Source organism: Rattus norvegicus, chromosome 2, assembly GCF_021556685.1.
Source record: "Rattus norvegicus strain SHRSP/BbbUtx chromosome 2, alternate assembly SHRSP_T2T, whole genome shotgun sequence".
Classification (NCBI taxonomy): Eukaryota; Metazoa; Chordata; class Mammalia; order Rodentia; family Muridae; genus Rattus; species Rattus norvegicus.
Window position 1 is genome coordinate 148,114,890 of NC_141535.1, and position 23,029 is coordinate 148,137,918.

General features: G+C 41.4%; 1 protein-coding gene across 1 annotated transcript in view; it reads left to right on the forward strand.

Moving 5' to 3' along the window:
- Positions 1-23,029, forward strand: part of Arhgef26 (Rho guanine nucleotide exchange factor 26) — a 118,463-nt gene that overhangs the window by 30,892 nt on the left and 64,542 nt on the right. The window contains 1 exon segment of the mRNA NM_001427682.1: positions 662-822. Coding sequence (NP_001414611.1) covers positions 662-822 — 161 coding nt within the window.

Sequence of the window (23,029 nt, forward strand, 5' to 3'; positions counted from 1 at the left end):
GACGTGGCCTGCCATTTCATCATTCATAGTTATCAGAAACCTGGTGTCTGTCACCAAGGGTCTCTGCCAAGGGTGCTTCGTTCCTCCTCGAGAGACTAATGAGTGTAGAGGGGGTGGCTTGTTGAACCGATGGAATTACTTTCAGCCGAATGAGTTACATAAAAGAATTCCTGTGGCTGCTAAGAACCTTCTAAGGGTAGGTGCCGGCATGCCACACAGTATACGCTGCTGTTGACTGTAAATTACTCATATTAAGACAGAGAGAACAAGCAGGAGAGGGGAGCAGGGGACAGTTGTTGAGAAGATAATCGTAAATTCTCATGCTCCCTGCAGCAGTGTGCTTTGAAAGCAGGGCTGGAGGAGATGACCCCAAAGGTTAATTAGTGTCACAGTGAGATTTTATGACATGCCCTATTTCCTTCCATAGATTGTTCCCTGTGGCAAAGGCATGACCTCAGGTCCTGGTAGAAAGTCATCCTGTCTCTTTCACTGCTCCTTGTGTGCAGGCAGATACAGTCCTCAGTTTGGGTACACATGTCTTCTCTGAGGACGGTAGTGTGGTGATGCAGTTCCCACGCTGTTCCTATAGACGACAGTGCAGCCTGTGTTTAATTCTTCAGTTGAAGTGATTAACAGCGCACTCATGTTTTTGCTTTCCCAGGCAATCTTTGAAGTCATATCGTCAGAGCACTCCTACTTACTCAGCTTGGAGATCTTGATACGGATGTTTAAAGACTCTAAAGAACTGACTGATACAATGACTAAGACAGAGAGGCATCACCTTTTCTCCAACATTACCGATGTCTGGGAGGCCAGCAAAAAGTAAGTGCTCCTCCGTGTCCCTGGGGCAGCACTTACCAGGCCACACCTTTGTCTTCTGCCAGTGGGGTTAGGAAGTCTCTGGACCACCCAACTGGCTGGTGTCCTTAGACCCTGAAGTCAATTTTAAGATGTGTTTTGAGTTGCTTATTTAGATGTTGAGCATCTGCACTGGCTACTTGTCTCAGCAGGGAGCTACCTCAGGGCTGTTTCTCTGCATCTGCTTCTCCCTTCTCTTCTGTTTATAGGGGGAGGGAGGCAGGAGCCTGTTCTGGGTTAGGCTGTGATGCTTGTCTATTTTAGTGAGAGAGAGAGAGAGAGAGAGAGAGAGAGAGAGAGAGAGAGAGAGAGAGAGAGAGACAGACAGAGAGGCAGGCTTGATCTATATATGAAATATTTGGGTAGACTCTAACTTTATTTTTTTTACAATCAAAATTGTTTAATTTTAATGAAACTTTTTAAAAAGGTACTTGGTGTTAATGGAGCATTTAAGAATAATAAGGTGCATTCCACCATTTTTCCATGACAGTACACATTTTCAATGTATTAGATAATCATTTTTGCTTAATAAAAATTAAACCAGTGGAGATAGGGAAGTAGCACAGTCAATAAAGTACTTGTCTTGAAACATGAGGGCACACACATAGGAAAAAGCTTGCACATCTGTAAGCTCAGCGCTAGGATACAGTGATGGGTAGATTACTGGAGTAGTTGACCAGCTCAACTACCCTACTCAGTAATAGCCAAGCCAGTGACTCTAACATTTTTAATTGTTTTTAATTGCTTTGCTTTTGTGTTTTCTCATTGGAAGTTGATACCTTTTGCAATCCATTTGCATACATTAAAAACAACCTCCCCTCCCCCCACAGATTTGCTTTTTTTTCAGTTAAATATTTTCTGGTGTACACAGATGAAATGATACTGATGATTGCCTCACTGTTTAATCAGGAAAAAGCATTTCCCTATATAAATACACCTTTCTTTATGATTTTATTCTATCTGATTTTTTTATGTGTGTATAGGTATGTATGTGTAATAGGTTCGTTTGTTTGAAAATGAAGATGCCACAAAAACTTATATGGTAAGGATTCCCTTTATGTACTGCTTACTGACCACCTGAAAAGCATCTAGAACAAACATTCTTCCCCCTTATGTCTGTATCTTACAAAGTAGATTATGATTTATATAAGAACGTAAACTTTTTCTCACTTTTGATTTAAATGGTAACACTGTGGAAAATGAATCTTCCCCATCCTCTTTCACCTAAGTTTTACGAGCCATTACATGTCTATACTTGAAAGTCTCTCCCTTTTAAAAACTCTACTTTTTCATTGCAAATTATTTATACAAGTCCCGAGAGCATGAGTTCTGCAGCAGTTTTCAGGGTGCAGAGCATGGGGGTGCTGGTCCCTCTGAGATCTGCCGGTTCAGTGGTTCAGTGAGGACTGCAGAATGCTGTTTCTCTAATCCAGTGCACTTTAGTCATCGAGTAACGTATAGTTCTCTAAGTGAATGCACATGTGCCTATCACTGTACACAGTGATGCCCTGGCTCTGTCGTTGATGTCCAAGTTTTTCTATTTTTAGTCTTAATAAAATCTGGCTATCTTGCTCTGTAGTGTTTGAAGATCGGTTTTATTAGTCTTGCTCTAGATCTGGAGTCAGCTGTTTGCTGAAGAGCCTCAGTATCATTTGATATTTTTAAAAAATTCAGGAGGTGCTTATTGCTGGATGGTTCTTTGTCAATAAATAACCCAAACCCAAAAAGTCCAAATTCCCACCTGCAGAACAAGATATACTCAAAAAAAAAAAGTGTCCAGTTATTCTAAGCTTGTCTAAATACATGCATTAGTTGTGCAATTTTTTATATGTTTAAACTCCGTAAAGCTTACACAGTTTTACCAAACCTAGAAGCCCATCTTCTATCACTGTCCCAATCACCCTGCTCCCTCCTATCCTCAAATATTTTAAAATTACTGGGTATTATTTCATTTATTTTGAGGTAGGGGTGCGGAGTGGGTCAGATGATAACCTGCAGGAGTAAGTTTTCTTTCACTGTGTGAATTCTGGGAATTGAACCCAGGTTGTCAAGATTGGTGGCTTAGCTGATGCCCCATCTCATTACCCTACTCTCAAAAGTTGCTGTTTATCTTTGTCTTTAATATAAGTGTGTGGGTACAAATGTATACACACATATATTATATTGCTTTCCTTAGATACCATAAGCATATTCCTTACAGTCTTCTCAACCTTTCTTTTCTGATATATGGAGACGGTTTAGAGATTGTGCCCCAGTCACTTATAAAGAAATTGGCTCTTACTTCTGGCTGCCTGACTCACCATTGAGAGGCTGTCTTGGCTCTTTGATGCAACCTTTCACTTATGGACACAGACATTTGCTCAGCCTCCCTATTGTAGAGCTGTGCTTTGTGTATGTGACTCGTTGTGTCTTAGTTATTTCTTCTCTGGATAATATTTGTAGAAGAATTGCAATATCAAAGGGTAAACATTTATGCACTTTCGTAATGTGTTACCAAATCACCCACAAAGTATTCGAAGCACCTTGTATTATCATTAAGAGTAGACAAGCCCCGGCATCTCTACAGCATTTCCAGAGGTCTGTCTAATAAGCAAGATGTCTTATCTCAATACAGTTTCAGTTTTTCTTCCAAAGTTTTTTTTTTTTAAATTAAAGCATTCTAGAACATGCTATAGTTCAGCTGATACTAAATTAATGGCAGTTTATTTAGCATAGTAAAGCGACTCTTCTCAATAATGAACATGGAACATTGAAGCCGTAGGGTGCTAGCAACAGCATTAGTGTAGACTCGTGTGTTACTTAACAACCAGGATAAGATCTCAGAAATTCGTCACTGGGAGGGGGTTTTGTCATTGTGAAAACTCCCGAGATTGAGCGTACTTGTGCAAACCTAGACAGTTAGCCCACTATGCACCTACGTGATATGTACATGTAGAAGATGCTGGCTATTTCTCTTAGAGCCAAGATGAACAAAACAGTTAAGGAAGCATAAGAGAAAATAAGACACAGGAAATATATGCTACAAGAAGCTCCTACCAGTGGAACAGGGAGTAAACATGGCTGCATACACTTTTCTTCTTTAAGTGAAAGGAGTATTAATTAATATAAAAGGCTAAGATGGAAACTCATGAACCACTGCCATGGCGTCACCACGTCACAGGTTTGTACTTCTCTGCTCTTGCACAGCTGGCAGCACCGTAGATTTGCTGATGCCAGCGTCACCAGGAACACGAGCACAGCATTGTTCTATGATTGCATGGCCACTATGAAGTGGCTAGGTACTAGAAGTTCTTAGTGGTTCACTGCTGACCAAAAGTTCACACAGTGCTGAACGATGCAGTCTTGTGGCTAACTCATAGCACGCAGCACATCAACCAATCAATAAATAAATAAATAAATAAATAAATAAATAAAATAATGGGAGTCAAAATTTTTTGAAAGATTTCTAAAATCAGTAGTGTTGGCTATAGATCTATTTCAGTAATAGTTATGCGATCAATTAAAAACTTTAGAAGAGTGTTTTAAAATATTAAAATTTTCATAATATATTCTGAATATAAAGTAGATCCAAAGAGGAGGATTACAGATTGTATTACAATTGCTTGAAAGGTATCATTTTTATCCAAATATAAAGGATGGGGTGGGGATCCAGCTCATTTGGTAATGCTGTCTAGAGTGTATGAGTCCATCTGCAGTAACTCATAAAGTGGGTAAGGGGGCTACTCCTGATACTCCAGCTCTTATGAGGTGAAGCAAGAGTTAAGTTCATCATTGATTACATAGTGAACTGGAGGCTACCTTGGTCTACATGAGACCTGTCTCAGAAACAAAAAACAAACAAAACAACAACAATAACAACAACAGCAACAACAACAAAACCATTAAGAGTAATTACCTTTAATAGAATTATTGTTTCAACTTTTATAGTTTACCTTGTACAGTTTGTTCCACATTTACTGTATTCAGACAAAGAAGCACCTAAAAGGAAAAACCAAAACATGTGATATGAAATGTGTACCAGAAATAAAATAGAGACACTGAGCAAGTTAGTGGCCATATTGAATTAACCCTGAAACAAGTCAGTTTGTGAAATTCTATTGTAATTTTAGCCATATGCACAGTTTAAATAGTTCAAGAATTTATTAAAAGACTTTTCTTTCTGTAATAACATATAGCGAATAGCTACTCTGAACATTAATATATGAATTTCTTTTACAAATTAAAACTCTGGGGTCTGCAGAGATGGCTCAGCAGATAAGAACACTTGTTCTTATAGAGGATCCAGATTCAATTCCCAGCATCCACATGGTGCTTCAGAACAGCCATGAAGACCCAGCACCCTCTTCTGACTTCTGTGTGCACACTCAGGAAGAATCCTCATATACACAAAGTAAATAAATCTAAAACAATACATAAACAACAAACAAAGAAAAAACCCTAACTGTGGAATTTCTTAGTTTTCATTAAAGAAATAAAACCAGAGGGACCTTTATGGGTCACATTTCTACTTTGTTTCCATGCAACACTGCAGTGCCGTGCTCTCTGGTTCGGACAGCTGCTCAGGTTGTGTGATCTGTATTTTAACTCAGCTGCTCCTGTCTGATAAACTCTGTGTTATTATTCCAATAACTGCCACCGCAAACATTTATGTCATTGGACTGAACCGTCATTTCACAGGTAGACTCTTAACAAGCTGAAAGTTCTTAGGAGACTTGCAGAGCTTTTTCGATGAAGCGTTGCCTGCCGGACCCCAGGAGTGGCTCGCAAGTGATGCTAAACACACCACCCGTGAGAGTCTCGGTGTAAGAAAATGTAAAACCTCGATGAATGTGCGTTACTGAAATGGTCAGTGCTGGTGGAGCAGAACCCCTCGGATGCCTGTCTGCATGTTTCTTCCTTTATGTAATGAAGAACTGATAGCTGCGGGTGATAGCACAGTTAGTGTAGATCGAGGTCAGAACACAGCTGACATCCAGATCGAGAGGGTGGCATCTGGTGCCCTTTGCTCCTTGGGCTTCTCTGTTTTCTAATTAAACACCAGGAGGCCCTTCCATGTGAGATAGCATTTGCACACAGGCAGCAAGGACAATGACCATTCTGATTTTGAGTGTCAACATAGGCTGCTGTCAGTGGTATGTCCCTTTCAGATTCTCTTCTAGGTGACGAATCACTTCAGTTAACCTTATAGGGCCTCCAGTTTTAGCAGGCTCTGGGTTACACCACGTTTTAGCTGATGTCTGCCCTGTGGAAGCTGGTATTATGAGGCTGGTGGTGGCTGGTAGAACAACCCCTCAATGTGCTGAGGCATCCCAAAGCCTAGCACAGCTCTGGAAATAGGAATGTTTGGGTCACAGTAGGGGTCATGGGCTTGTGGACCCTGGTGAGTATGAAGGAGAGGAAGAGAGTAGGTGGCTGGCCAAGGCTCCTGTGGCTGGTTTCTACTGTGTGCTGAGGAATTTCACACTTAGCATTTGCAAAGGGGGCTAAGTGTTGGTGTTGCTGAGAACAGTGTAGAGTCTGTGTAGAGAGAAAAAAATACAATGGTGAGGGCAGTGGGGAGAGAGTTGAGGCAGTTTCCATCACAGAGTCAACCACGATGGGAACATGATAAAACAAAAAGTAAGAACTCAAAAGATGTTTAGAATATGGAATCCTGAGCATTTGGTGGAAAGGGGAAATTCTCACTTGCTTCCCAGGTTTCTGCCTAGCTGACTGTGGATGGAGTCTCTATAATGTAATTTAGTGAGGGACATAGACTCCATTATGGGACATGTGAATATGGAACTTGATGAGAAGGTGTCTGGTTGAAAGGAGGAAACAGACTGGGAGTAGTGACCCATACCTTAATCCCAGCACTTGGTAGGCAGAGACAGGAAAATATTTGTGTGTTCCAGCCTGGTCTACATAGTGAGTTCTGAGACAGCCAACTTACATAGTGAGATCCTGTCCCAGAGAAACAAAACAAAACAAAACAAACAAACAAAATCAAAAAGAAAGATAAAAGGGAAGGAAGGGAGGAAGGAGGGATGGAGGGAGGGAGGGAGGGAGGGTGGGTGGGTGGGAGGGAGGGTGGGAGAAACCAGAACTCTGAAGGACCTTGAACACTGACATAGAATTGAGTCACAAAGGTGGTTCCTGTCACTATGGGTTTAAATAACTTATCTGTCTTATAGCAGGGTTTGTCAAAGTGGCAATGATGAAACCATCAAGACTAATAGGAAATGTATTTTTGGGTAATCCTGTGACTTGGGAATGTGTCTGGCATTACTAGCAGATGAGGTCTGGGTACAAGTGTCCACATGTGCGTGCCTGCCTTAAAACACAGGGATGGCCTACAGAGAAGAAGAGCATCAGCACCAACAGAAACATTTGGGGAGCCTGCGGTTCAGGCAAGTGAATGAGGTAGAACTCCGCAGGGGGTACCGACCTTTAATCCTTTGGTTCTAGAGAATTTGCATCTAGATAGCGTCTCTCTTGGTACTCAGGCCTGGCAACTGTCCTTCTCTACCTCTTTGTTAAAAGTCTATATGGAGGGAAAACTAGTCTCCTGCTGACTGTATGTATTCCCTCCTAGAAAGCAGTGCTACTCTCTTGTTTTTATAAGCAACTAGAGAGAAGTCTGTGATGTTAAGTGGTGCCAGGATGGCTCTGGGCCAGTCTGTGGACAGTCTCTGACTCCCAACCCTGGGCCTCCTCCCTTGAACCTCAACTGAGTGAAATCTTGTCTCTGTCTTAAACTTGTGAAGAACCTGAGTCATGGTCTTTCTCTTTTCTTGAGGCCCCAAAAGCCTAGCCATGAAAAGTGAAAATAATATTTGCTATATATCTCCCATTTTCAAACAAGTATCTGTGTTTCATAAATAGATAACACATAGGACATGTGCTTTGCCTGTTTATGAAGTTTGGGTGTCCATGCAGTGTGCATGTTATAGTGCTGTGTCAATAGAAAGAGATCTGTGTTTTGGCCTTACATCAATTTGCAGGAAGATATATCCAATTCTAATTATTATAAACTTAAAATACTTCCCTATTAAAGGGTGATACTCTCAGCAAGGGAAATTATGTATCAGCCACGCTGTGTGGTCAGAAGCTTTAGGTATGGTCTAAGCAAGGCTAGCAGAGCTAGAATGTTTTCTGTTAAATGAAAATTAGACGATTCTTTGGTGTTCTATATGTAGTGTATTTTTACCTCCAGCCCTGTCCTTTTATCTCAGTAGTATATCATGCTAGCAATATTGTTGCTGTTATTTGTGCCCAATGAAATAGCTAGTAGGAGAGCTTAGCAAAGGGCTTCAGATTTCTCTGAAAAGCCATATGAAGCAAAACCATGCCTGTGTCCTGCAGAGTCCATCAGAATGGCCTTCAGCGTGCTTTGGTATCCTGAGGAGGCGATTTTGTTCCTGGCATATAATGAGCAGCCAATCCAGACTCTTCCAGTTCCCGCTTTGCTTAGGGAGTAAATTGTGGTAACAATAAACAATACTTACCTCACTTGCGTGCTCATTTTAATCACGTCATATTAAAATCAAGGGACATTAAATTCTATTGTAAGCACATATGCCTTATGAAATTGCTTAATAGGACCATAAATGACATTTTGTTCAAATACTGGCAAAGCCTATGTGCGATGTCAAATATGTTTTCTATTTGATTTTAAAATTCTAAACTTTAGCACATTAACCAAATAACAGTAAACCTCCCAAAGTCTTTAATGGCATTAATATTAACATTTTACCCTTTTAACTGATTCGTACAGCTAACTTCTAAAAGAAATGCATATTAAATATAAGCAGGCCAGAGAATACAGAACTATTTAGGTCCAGAGCCCTATTTAGGTTTTGCCCTGAAGTAATGACTCTTCTGGTGTTTCTTGTTAGCAAATGTTCTTTCTTTATGCAGCAAGTAATATAATTTACCCCAGACTCTTTGGAAAGTAAGTCCATTGCCTTACTTGCCTTTCTTAGGCAGAGAAACTTTTTTCTTTTCCTTTTTTCGTTTTTTTTTTTTTTTCTAAAGCCAATTGTCTTTTCAGCTGACACTTCTCAGACAGAAATATAGAAGCCACTTGTGACATTTATTGGCTTTTTTCTCTACCTGGGGATGGATGTCCAATGAGTTTATCTTAAAGCCTGTTATCTAAATGTGTGGAAGTGACAGCAGAAGAAACAAGTAGCAATCTCAAGCAGAAAAACAAGAGCTACCGATGACTCCACAGATGCAGTTCTTTTAGTTAATGCAGAAGTACAGTGGATGAGCTCTGGGGGCTGATAAAACTGAGTGGGGATGCTGTGTGTTAGCTGTGTGTAGCTGGAAACACATCCTTATTCTGAAATCCCGGGGAAATGATGTGAGCTGTCACATTGTAAGCTCATGGGGATGGGCACCAGCAGTAGTATTGGGGAACCTAAAAAACCCAAGCTGGGAGCTCAGTAACTACTTTAGGCAACTCTAAAACTTTACATTGACATCGGCAGTAAAGGAAGCCAAGAACTAGCCAGACCTAAAGCCAGAATCGTATTCGGAGGTTCACTTAATACTTTTTTTCTGAAAAGGACAGCAATTGGTGAAATTGAGGTGAAGGTAGGAATTACCCATGAGGACTTTATGAGAGACCAAGAAGTAGTCAGACTTGGGACCCTATCTTTAATTTGACATATCTGGATGATGGCCAAACAAGGAAGGAACAAAACAAGTATACTCTGGGATGTGTGACACAGGCCCAGGTATGGACCTAGGATCAGTGACAATGGACACTTGGAACATTTTACTCTCTCACTCTTCTTTTCAGGCACTTCTAGCTGGACACCTGTACCCTTTGCCCTTTTTATTTATTTTTTTGTCAAATAGTTATTATCATAGCATTTTACACATGTCATCAATAGTATTTATCTTCAAATACACCATTTCTGTTGCCAACATGAGCAGGAAGCAACAAACTGAAATTTATAGTTCCTTCATGCAGCCGTCTTAGGGACATGTTCGGAAAGACTTTACTGATTCTAAAGCATAGGGCTTATTTTTTTCCCCTTCTTTTATGAGAAAAACTCTATCCTATAAATTGTTTTGATAACTAAGAAACTTAGGCAAAGTCTTTAGCACAACATGACGCAAGCTGTCATCTAAGCATTCTCTTTCAAATGTTTGGAAATACTTTAAAACATTGATTTGTAAGGGTGGGAGGCATGTGTATGTCTGTGTGGGGGCATGCATGCCACAGCCTGTGCTCGGAAGTCAGAGGGTAACTTGTAGGAGTCGGTTCTATCCTTCCACTATGTGGGTTCAAGGGATCGAGCTCTGGTCTTCAGTCACAGACACAAGCATCTTTCCTCATGGAGATATCTGAAATATGTCTGGGTTTTGTTTTTCTAACTTTTGCTTTTAATCCTCTAATTGCCTCTGCCAGCATTGGTCAAGAAAGAGTAACGCTAAAGAGTAGCCTTAAACTAGAGTCATCTGAAGGAGAGAACCTCAGTTGAGGAACTGCCTCCATATCTGTGGGATCTTTTCTTGACTAATAATTGATATGGGAGGGCCTAGCCCACTGTGGTCCTGAGGCAGGGTTCTGTAAGAAAGTGGACTGAGCAAGCAAGAGAGGAGTACTCCTCTGTGGCCTCTGCTTCAGCTCCCGTCCGAAGATTCCTGCCCTGACTTCTTCAATGATGGATTGTGATATGGATGCGTAAGCCAAAGAACACTTTCTTCCCCCAGGTTGGTTTGGTCAGTGTTTTATTACAGCAACAGTGATGCCAACTAGAACATTAGGTGGGCCACAGCACATTATTATACGATTTTAGCAGTTTTCTTTATTTTGACATTGAATGAAGTCGGAGTCAAAGCAAATGAAGGCCCCCGCAGTCATAGGGAATGTATTAGTTAAGACTCAGTTGGTAACGAAACCCTAGTGATTTATTTCTCCTTCAGGTTGATGTTTCCCATGTAAGTGTTAAGGTCTTCCCATCAGTGTTTGGCAAAGGCCGTCGCCTAGCATGCTCGAGCTGCCAGCTGGACTGTTCTGATTAACTTTTTTGCAGCCCTTTGGGGTCACCACAATCCCCCTGCCCCACCTTTATGCATTGCCCTGCACAAGTTCCAAGAGCCTGTGCGTTCTGAGTTGTCGCACAGAGATTTAAGTTTCGATAAAGAGCCCAACTGGAGCCCACTACACTGTGAGAACTTAGTCAGTGGGATCAATCTTTTTTTTTTTTTTTTTTTTTATTTTTTTTTATTTTATTTATTTTTTTTTTTTATTATCTTGAGTATTTCTTATATACATTTCAAGTGTTATTCCCTTTCCCGGTTTCCGGACAGACATCACCCTCCCCCCTCCCCTTCCTTGTGGGTGTTCCCCTCCCAAACCTCCCCCCATTGCCACCCTCCCCGCATAGTCTAGTTCACTGGGGGTTCAGTCTTAGCAGGACCCAGGGCTTCCCCTTCCACTGGTGCTCTTACTAGGATATTCATTGCTACCTATGGGGACAGAGTCCAGGGTCAGTCCATGTATAGTCTTTAGGTAGTGGCTTAGTCCCTGGAAGCTCTGGTTGCTTGACATTGTTGTACTTTTGGGGTCTCGAGCACCTTCAAGCTCTTCCAGTTCTTTCTCTGATTCCTTCAACGGGGGACCTATTCTCAGTTCAGTGGTTTGCTGCTGGCATTCGCCTCTGTATTTGCTGTATTCTGGCTGTGTCTCTCAGGAGCGATCTACATCCGGCTCCTGTCGGTCTGCACTTCTTTGCTTCATCCATCTTGTCTAATTGGGTGGCTGTATATGTATGGGCCACCTGTGGGGCAGGCTCTGAATGGGTGTTCCTTCAGTCTCTGTTTTAATCTTTGCCTCTCCCTTCCCTGCCAAGGGTATTCTTTTTCCTCATTTAAAGAAGGAGTGAAGCATTCACATTTTGATCATCCCTCTTGAGTTTCCTTTGTTCTAGGGATCTAGGGTAATTCAAGCATTTGGGCTAATAGCCACTTATCAATGAGTGCATACCATGTATGTCTTTCTGTGAGTGGGTTAGCTCACTCAGGATGATATTTTCCAGTTCCAACCATTTGCCTACGAATTTCATAAACTCGTTGTTTTTGATAGCTGAGTAATATTCCATTGTGTAGATGTACCACACTTTCTGTATCCATTCCTCTGTTGAAGGGCATCTGGGTTCTTTCCAGTTTCTGGCTATTATAAATAAGGCTGCGATGAACATAGTGGAGCACGTGTCTCTTTTATATGTTGAGGCATCTTTTGGGTATATGCCCAAGAGAGGTATGGCTGGATCCTCAGGCAGTTCAATGTCCAATTTTCTGAGGATTCTCCAGACTGATTTCCAGAATGGTTTTACCAGTCTGCAATCCCACCAACAATGGAGGAGTGTTCCTCTTTCTCCACATCCTCGCCAGCATCTGCTGTCACCTGAGTTTTTGATCTTAGCCATTCTCACTGGTGTGAGGTGAAATCTCAGGGTTGTTTTGATTTGCATTTCCCTTATGACTAAAGATGTTGAACATTTCTTTAGGTGTTTCTCAGCCATTCGGCATTCCTCAGCTGTGAATTCTTTGTTCAGCTCTGAACCCCATTTTTTAATAGGGTTATTTGTTTCCCTGCGGTCTAACTTCTTGAGTTCTTTGTATATTTTGGATATAAGGCCTCTATCTGTTATAGGATTGGTAAAGATCTTTTCCCAATCTGTTGGTTGTCGTTTTGTCCTAACCACAGTGTCCTTTGCCTTACAGAAGCTTTGCAGTTTTATGAGATCCCATTTGTCGATTCTTGATCTTAGAGCATAAGCCATTGGTGTTTTGTTCAGGAAATTTTTTCCAGTGCCCATGTGTTCCAGATGCTTCCCTAGTTTTTCTTCTATTAGTTTGAGTGTGTCTGGTTTGATGTGGAGGTCCTTGATCCACTTGGACTTAAGCTTTGTACAGGGTGATAAGCATGGATCGATCTGCATTCTTCTGCATGTTGCCCTCCAGTTGAACCAGCACCATTTGCTGAAAATGCTATCTTTTTTCCATTGGATGGTTTTGGCTCCTTTGTCAAAAATCAAGTGACCATAGGTGTGTGGGTTCATTTCTGGGTCTTCAATTCTATTCCATTGGTCTATCTGTCTGTCTCTGTACCAATACCATGCAGTTTTTATCACTATTGCTCTGTAATACTGCTTGAGTTCAGGGATAGTGATTCCCCCTGAAGTCCTCTTATTGTTGAGGATAGCTTTAGCTATCCTGGGTTTTTTGTTATTCCAGATGAATTTGCAAATTGTTCTGTCTAACTCTTTGAAGAATTGGATTGGTATTTTGATGGGGATTGCATTGAATCTGTAGATTGCTTTTGGTAAAATGGCCATTTTTACTATATTAATCCTGCCAATCCATGAGCATGGGAGATCTTTCCATCTTCTGAGGTCTTCTTCAATTTCTTTCCTCAGTGTCTTGAAGTTCTTATTGTACAGATCTTTTACTTGCTTGGTTAAAGTCACACCGAGGTACTTTATATTATTTGGGTCTATTATGAAGGGTGTCGTTTCCCTAATTTCTTTCTCGGCTTGTTTCTCTTTTGTATAGAGGAAGGCAACTGATTTATTTGAGTTAATTTTATACCCAGCCACTTTGCTGAAGTTGTCTATCAGCTTTAGTAGTTCTCTGGTGGAACTTTTGGGATCACTTAAATATACTATCATGTCGTCTGCAAATAGTGATATTTTGACCTCTTCTTTTCCGATCTGTATCCCCTTGATCTCCTTTTGTTGTCTGATTGCTCTGGCTAGAACTTCAAGAACTATATTGAATAAGTAGGGAGAGAGTGGGCAGCCTTGTCTAGTCCCTGATTTTAGTGGGATTGCTTCAAGTTTCTCTCCATTTAGTTTAATGTTAGCAACTGGTTTGCTGTATATGGCTTTTACTATGTTTAGGTATGGGCCTTGAATACCTATTCTTTCCAGGACTTTTATCATGAAGGGGTGTTGAATTTTGTCAAATGCTTTCTCAGCATCTAATGAAATGATCATGTGGTTCTGTTCTTTCAGTTTGTTTATATGATGGATCACGTTGATGGTTTTCCTTATATTAAACCATCCCTGCATGCCTGGGATGAAGCCTACTTGATCATGGTGGATGATTGTTTTGATGTGCTCTTGAATTCGGTTTGCCAGAATTTTATTGAGTATTTTTGCGTCGATATTCATAAGGGAAATTGGTCTGAAGTTCTCTTTCTTTGTTGGGTCTTTGTGTGGTTTAGGTATAAGAGTAATTGTGGCTTCATAGAAGGAATTCGGTAGGGCTCCATCTGTTTTAATTTTGTGGAATAGTTTGGATAATATTGGTATAAGTTCTTCTATGAAGGTTTGATAGAATTCTGCACTAAACCTGTCTGGACCTGGGCTCTTTTTGGTTGGGAGACCTTTAATGACTGCTTCTATTTCCTTAGGAGTTATGGGGTTGTTTAACTGGTTTATCTGTTCCTGATTTAACTTCGATACCTGGTATCTGTCTAGGAAATTGTCCATTTCCTGAAGATTTTCAAGTTTTGTTGAATATAGGTTTTTATAGTAAGATCTGATGATTTTTTGAATTTCCTCTGAATCTGTAGTTATGTCTCCCTTTTCATTTCTGATTTTGTTAATTTGGACGCACTCTCTGTGTCCTCTCGTTAGTCTGGCTAAGGGTTTATCTATCTTGTTGATTTTCTCAAAGAACCAACTTTTGGTTCTGTTGATTCTTTCTATGGTCCTTTTTGTTTCTACTTGGTTGATTTCAGCTCTGAGTTTGATTATTTCCTGCCTTCTACTCCTCCTGGGTGTATTTGCTTCTTTTTGTTCTAGAGCTTTTAGGTGTGCTGTCAAGCTGCTGACATATGCTCTTTCCTGTTTCTTTCTGCAGGCACTCAGTGCTATGAGTTTTCCTCTTAGCACAGCTTTCATTGTGTCCCATAAGTTTGGGTATGTTGTACCTTCATTTTCATTAAATTCTAAAAAGTTTTTAATTTCTTTCTTTATTTCTTCCTTGACCAGGTTATCATTGAGTAGAGCATTGTTCAATTTCCACGTATATGTGGGCATTCTTCCCTTATTGTTATTGAAGACCAGTTTTAGGCCGTGGTGGTCCGATAGCACGCATGGGATTATTTCTATCTTTCTGTACCTGTTGAGGCCCGTTTTTTGACCAATTATATGGTCAATTTTGGAGAAAGTACCATGAGGAGCTGAGAAGAAGGTATATCCTTTTGCTTTAGGATAGAATGTTCTATAAATATCCGTTAAGTCCATTTGGCTCATGACTTCTCTTAGTCTGTCTACATCTCTGTTTAATTTCTGTTTCCATGATCTGTCCATTGATGAGAGTGGGGTGTTGAAATCTCCCACTATTATTGTGTGAGGTGCAATGTGTGTTTTGAGCTTTAGTAAGGTTTCTTTTACATATGTAGGTGCCCTTGTATTTGGGGCATAGATATTTAGGATTGAGAGTTCATCTTGGTGGATTTTTCCTTTGATGAATATGAAGTGTCCTTCCTTATCTTTTTTGATGACTTTTAGTTGAAAATTGATTTTATTTGATATTAGAATGGCTACTCCAGCTTGCTTCTTCTGACCATTTGCTTGGAAAATTGTTTTCCAGCCTTTCACTCTGAGGTAATGTCTCTCTTTGTCTCTGAGGTGTGTTTCCTGTAGGCAGCAGAATGCAGGGTCCTCGTTGCGTATCCAGTTTGTTAATCTATGTCTTTTTATTGGGGAGTTGAGGCCATTGATATTGAGAGATATTAAGGAATAGTGATTATTGCTTCCCGTTATATTCATATTTGGAAGTGAGGTTATGTTTGTGTGCTTTCATTCTCTTTGTTTTGTTGCCAAGATGATTAGTTTCTTGCTTCTAGGGTATAGCTTGCCTCCTTATGTTGGGCTTTACCCTTTATTATCCTTTGTAGTGCTGGACTTGTAGAAAGATATTGTGTAAATTTGGTTTTGTCATGGAATATCTTGGTTTCTCCATCTATGTTAATTGAGAGTTTTGCAGGATACAGTAACCTGGGCTGGCATTTGTGTTCTCTTAGGGTCTATATGACATCTGTCCAGGATCTTCTGGCCTTCATAGTTTCTGGCGAAAAGTCTGGTGTGATTCTGATAGGTCTGCCTTTATATGTTACTTGACCTTTTTCCCTTACTGCTTTCAATATTCTTTCTTTATTTTGTGCGTTTGGTGTTTTGACAGTTATGTGACGGGAGGTGTTTCTTTTCTGGTCCAATCTATTTGGAGTTCTGTAGGCTTCTTGTATGCCTATGGGTATCTCTTTTTTTAGGTTAGGGAAGTTTTCTTCTATGATTTTGTTGAAGATATTTACTGGTCCTTTGAGCTGGGAGTCTTCACTCTCTTCTATACCTATTATCCTTAGGTTTGATCTTCTCATTGAGTCCTGGATTTCCTGTATGTTTTGGACCAGTAGCTTTTTCCGCTTTACATTATCTTTGACAGTTGAGTCAATGATTTCTATAGAATCTTCTGCTCCCGAGATTCTCTCTTCCATCTCTTGAATTCTGTTGGTGAAGCTTGTATCTACAGCTCCTTGTCTTTTCTTTTGATTTTCTATGTCCAGGGTTGTTTCCATGTGTTCTTTCTTGATTGCTTCCATTTCCATTTTTAATTCCTTCAACTGTTTGACTGTGTTTTCCTGGAATTCTTTCAGGGATTTTTGCGATTCCTCTCTGTAGGCTTCTACTTGTTCTCTAAGGGAGTTCTTTATGTCTTTCTTGAAGTCCTCCAGCATCATGATCAAATATGGTTTTGAAACTAGGTCTTGCTTTTCTGGTGTGTTTGGATATTCCGTGTTTGCTTTGGTGGGAGAATTGGGCTCCGATGATGCCATGTAGTCTTGGTTTCTGTTGCTTGGGTTCCTGCGCTTGCCTCTCGCCATCAGATTATCTCTAGTGTTACTTTGTTCTGCTATTTCTGACAGTGGCTAGACTGTCCTATAACCTGTGTGTCAGGAGTGCTGTAGACCTGTTTTCCTGTTTTCTTTCAGCCAGTTATGGGGACAGAGTGTTCTGCTTTCGGGCGTGTAGTTTTTCCTCTCTACAGGTCTTCAGCTGTTCCTGTGGGCCTGTGTCTTGAGTTCACCAGGCAGGTTTCTTGCAGGGGAAAAGTTGGTCCTACCTGTGGTTCCAAGGCTCAAGTTTGCTCGTGGGGTACTGCCTAAGTCCTCTCCGCTGTGGCAGCAACCGGGAAAATCTGTGCCGCTCCTTCTGGGAGCCTCTGTGCACCAGGGTTTCAGATGACGTTTGGTGTTTTCCTCTGGCGCCTGGATGTGCACAGAGTGCAGTCTCTTCTGGTTTCCCAGGCGTGTCCGCCTGTCTGAAGGTTCAGCTCTCCCTCCCACGGGATTTGGGTGCAGAGAACTGTTTATCCGGTCTGTTTCCTTCAGGTTCCGGCAGTGTCTCAGGCGCAGGGGTCCTGCCGCTCCCGGGCCCTCCCCTATGGGAACCCAGAGGCCTTATACAGTTGCCTCTTGGGCCAGGGATGTGGGCAGGGGTGGGCAGTGTTGGTGGTCTCCTCCACCCTGCAGCCTCAGGAGTGCCCACCTGATCAGGCGGTGAGGTCTCTCTCCCACGGGGTTTGGGAGCAGAGAGCTGCTGCGGTCCGGGATCCGCCGGTGTGGGACTTCCGGTAAACACAGGAAGTGCCCGGCCTTAGAGGAATTTTGCCTCTGTGTGTCCTGAGTTCACCAGGCAGGTTTCTTGCAGGGGAAAAGTTGGTCCTACCTGCAGTTCCAAGGCTCAAGTTTGCTCGTGGGGTACTGCCTAAGTCCTCTCCGCTGTGGCAGCAACCGGGAAGATCTGCGCCGCTCTTTCCGGGAGCCTCCGTGCACCAGGGTTCCAGATGGCGTTTGGTGTTTTCCTCTGGCGCCTGGATGTGCACAGAGTGCAGTCTCTTCTGGTTTCCCAGGCGTGTCCGCCTGTCTGAAGGTTCAGCTCTCCCTCCCACGGGATTTGGGTGCAGAGAACTGTTTATCCGGTCTGTTTCCTTCAGGTTCCGGCAGTGTCTCAGGCGCAGGGGTCCTGCCGCTCCCGGGCCCTCCCCTATGGGAACCCAGAGGCCTTATACAGTTGCCTCTTGGGCCAGGGATGTGGGCAGGGGTGGGCAGTGTTGGTGGTCTCCTCCGCTCTGCAGCCTCAGGAGTGCCCACCTGATCAGGCGGTGAGGTCTCTCTCCCACGGGGTTTGGGAGCAGAGAGCTGCTGCGGTCCGGGATCCGCCGGTGTGGGACTTCCCCAGTGGGATCAATCTTAAACTAGAGTTGAAATCTATGGAAAAAGAAACAATGGCTGGGGCTGAGTTGCCATATTTCATCTGCCTTGCATTTGCAGCTGTGGATTTTAAACCATTTCATGGAGGGTTTTTTTTTTTTTTTTTTTTTGACTCTGCCAATGTGAGTAAAACAAGCAAGACCACCCAGTTTATTTTTGGCAGTAGAAAAGATCTTAATGTAAACTTGACAATCTAGCCAAGTTAAATCTAGCACTTGGTTTAAGTAGGAGAAGGGTGGCTGATAAATGAAGTTACAGAGGCAACGCTGTTGTGAGTATTCTGTCTGCTGCTAACTTGGTGCGTTCACTTTTAGCACTGAAACATGAATCTCCCGTATTTCCCGCACTTGTCATGTTATCTGACTTCATCTTTTTCAGATACCTTTCTGAGTAGACATCTGAGCCAAAGTAACTATGTGAATCTTCTTAAACTCACTGCTTAAATGAGATTAAAATAAACGAGGTTTTTGATTTCTCAGATGTATTTACATTGGACAACCTATCAAAGATACACGTGTAATGCAGGTAAGAAGAGTTTAGGCTGAGGAACTAAATTTCAACTTAGGGTTCTAGCAAGCACACACACACACACAGACACGCATGCACACACACACATGCACACACACAGAGACACACACATACACACACATACACACATGCTCACACACACACAGACACACACACACAGACACACATATACATACCCATACACACACACACACATACACACACAGACACACATGCACACACACACATAGACACATACACATAGACACACACAGACACATACACATAGACACACACATACACCCACACACATGCACACACACACAGACACACATGCACACACACACACACACACACACACACACACACACAAAATCACTATGATTTACTCCTTTTGGTGTGCATCCTCTACTGGAGTCAAAACTGTAAATACTTCTTATATCTGAATAGCTTTGACTTCCTCAAACATGGAGGACTTACAAACAAAGGTATCACATGTTCCGAGACACACTCTTTTTATGTCCCTGTTATGTCCTCGTTGCCAGTGTAAGCAAGGACGATTGTCTACTTTACTATAAGCTGCCTCTGAACGGACCCTGCATGGACCCCACCCTCTGCCCCCCTCGTTGCATTGCCACAGTATAATCTACAAGTAAGCTAATAGGTCATAGGAGCGTCTGACAGTTCACAGTTCATTGTTAAGAAGGCAGCTTAGCTTACGTTAAATTCTTTCAATCACCTCCAGAGTAAGTTGAGGAAGAAAAGGAACATGAATGTTTGGAAAGTGGGGACTCATTTTCAGATTTATAATTTTTTGGTACTCAGTATGAAAAGTATATCTCCAAAATAAACTTTAGTAAAAAAAAAAAATTGAGAGCCTCCCAAGATTTAAGTGAAAGGATTCATCAACTCTTAAGTGGTAATGTAAATATTGAGCAATCTCTCATCAAATTTTCAATTTCTCAAGACCTCAGCTTTGTGTAAAAAGCTCTGAAAATGCATTTCCTTTAAAAATTTAAAAATTCATTTTCTGTATTCTAAAGAGAGATGAATAATATCTTAAATGTCAAGTTGGTATATTATTACCATTCTCTACATTTTTTTCAGACTATGGATTAAGTCATTGTATGTCTAGAAGAATATTCTGAGGAACTCATCTAGTGAATGGTGTTAGGTATAGGTCTTAACAGAGACTTTATCTACACAGTGTTTTCTTTGGATTTCAAAAAGGTTTCGGGAAATGACTTGGGCTTTTTAAAAAAAGATTGTGGAAAAGCTCCATGGAAATGTCAAGATTGGCTCAGATTGACCCTGTCACTTGTTGGGGATTTAGACAAAGGTCTCCTTGTAACTAGCAAACTGCTTTTGTATTGGGAGTTCATTGGAATGTCTTTTCTGAGAGGAGACCCATCTGGAGAAGCAGAACGGGGCACAATGGCAGGGTTTGTGCTCGCCTGCAGCCTGCAGAAGGGTCCTACTTCTCTGCATGGTGTGTGACTCGAGGCCCATTTACTCATACAGATAGAAGCCTGCACTTGTGTATGTGGATCCCTTGAAGAGTGTGCTGGAAGTCGCCTTCCAGGTGTCTTCAATTCCCCATCTCGCAAGCTGAAATTCTACACACACACACACACACACACACACACACACACACACACACACAACTAAACACCCCCCTCCCTGACCCCGCCCAACTTATTAAGGCAGTGAATTCCTTTCTTAGATTTCTCTGACGGTCAGATATTTTAGGAGGGATGATTTTTAACCTCTGTGTTACAGGTTTAGCAGTCATCTTGTCTTTACACTTGGGAGCAGCTGATCCTTGGGGCAGGTTTTAAGAAGTACTCGTTCTGAGGAAGGGTTGGTTTGCCTCGGCTGTGCTCGCTCTACCCTTGGCTTTGGACCTTTGCTCTCTCCTCTTTCCTGGCCAACATCTGGATTCCTGGTGTACTATACACGTATGATGAGCATGGAGTTAGCTCGTCGCATTTGGTGCGCTTGCTACCTTATTCCTAGAGTGACAGTTCGAGAGCTGTCTTAGCACTATCTTTGGACCACGCGATTTCTATTCTTGAAGAATATTATTTTGATTTAAAACTCTCCCCTTATAAGCTGCTGATAAAAGCGTATGAAAAAAAATCACTTTTTTTTCTTCTGTATTCTTTAGGGATGTTCAGTTGAGAAACACTTGACTTTGCCTATTTTATTTTGGCTTTCTAAGCTTGAACTAATTCACAACTTTGAAGACTGGCTTTTGTTGACCATATTTCTTTGCCAGATAACAGAGCGTGGAATCTCAATCTCATTCTTGGGTTGGTTACTTCCCCGCCTTCTTCCTATCAGCTACTTAGTGAGCTTCTCCTCAGTGAAGGGCTGATGCTTATCAGAATAACCCAAGGATCCAAAGCAGTGGCATTCAGTCTTTACTGAAGCAGTGTTATCACCAGTTGGAAGGGAAGAGTAATTCCATACTATGGTGCCTTTCTCGGCTGTACATTCTTCCAGTGGTATGTGGGTCAGAACAGTGAGCCTCACAGAGATGGGACTGGCTAACTTTACGAAGGCTCGCTTGTGTGTCTTCATATTAGGCCCTGAAAGTGGTGAAAACCTTGGGGATGTCTTGAAAAGTATAGCTATGTGTGTCACAATAATATTTTTGAAATTTGGGATTAGTTTGAGAAAGTAAATGATCATAAAGCAGCGGTTGTCAACCTTTCTAACGCTGCAACTCTTTACAGTTCCCCTTGCTGTGGTGACCCCCAACCGTAAAATTATTCCATCGCTACTTCCTAACTGTAATTTTCCTACTGCTATGAATCGTAATGCAAAGATCTGATATACAGGATATCTGATATGAGATCAAGAGGTCATAACCCACAGGTTGAAAGCCAATGTCCTAATAGGAGATGAGTCTAAAATTATTTCTTTGAGAGTGAAAATTAAAGTTATATATAAAATAAAAAACAGGCGGAAAGAAGGCTTTGTAAGCAAATCACAGAGCTTTGCACCTTTTTCAAGGAAAATACAGCACAATATTTGGACAAAGTTAATGGATTTCTTGAAAGAGCCTGATGTGTAGGCAGAAAGTATGAAAGTATGCATGATCCAGAATTGCTCTTGACCCAGTTCTGGTGTCTGCGTTTCCCTTGGTAGTTGTGTGCCCCTCCTTGGAGGCTGGCTCAGCATTTCCGCATCTGGAGGAAGTTACTCTTGATTTACAACTCCAGGAAATGGTGGTTTGGAGGGTCTGCCTTCCACCACTCCAAATAATAATTGTATACATGAAAAATTCAAAGGCTATCAAAGACTATGCTGTGAGAACGAGTCTCCAATAAAGCAGCTTTGGTTGTAGTTTCCAGAGGAACACAGACAGAGAGTTTATGCACAGATGCTGGTGACTTTTCTTTTGGTCTGTCAAATAGCCAGAGTTTTAAATGAAAAAAAAACACTCAGTATCGTTTCCTCCCTTGCCCTACTCTCCAAATATGCTGGCACTTTCTCTGTTTTCTTCTCCTTAGGAACAGTGTGTGTGTGTGTGTGTGTGTGTGTGTGTGTGTGTGTGTGTGTGTGTGTGACTCTGACTTGGTGAGATACACATGTGTGGAAGAGATGTCAGAGAGATAGGAAATTCTCAAAGTGGGAGTTTCACCTGGTGCAGGGAACCAGGAAGTGACCTTCCTTACCTTATAATTATTGTTCCTGCCATTGTTACTCATGAGCTTGACCTCATAAGGTAATGGCCTTCACCTATCTAGAAATACGGTAGTTATTATAAGTTGTTAATTGTTTATATTTAAAAGTAACTATGAAAATAGGGCAACTAACATGTGAAACATAGTGTACTTAATAAAACATTTTTATACTTCAAATAAATAAATCGTCTAGTAGCAATATGAAGATATATTGTTCAAAGAAATTCCAAACCTGAGTCATGCTTCAGTTCAAAATATGAGACCCTACATCTAGTTTGAATACATAGTTTTTCACATATTTTCCTGCCTCTGGAGGGTTTATACATTTTGAGGGTTTGGTAATGGGCGGTCGATACATCTTAAGGAAAAGCCATCTGGCTCATGCAAGCTCACTAAAATATCCCTTTACATCATGCCCGTAGGGAATGCTTAGCTTTGTTAAAATTTGTATAAGTCAAGATTTCACCTTATTTTTAAAATACTGTTAACTTATTTGAAATTGGAAAGGTAAATAGTGAGCCAGCTGTATGTACAGTAGATCTCCAACCTCACAAAAGCAGCGTTGTTAGTTTGGTTCGCAGAGTAAACCACCTGGCACACACGAGTTCATTTTGTTTTTACTGTGCTTTGTGATTAACTTTTTCCATGCACACGTTTGCAGCTTTTTGAAGTTGAGCAAGATAGCACT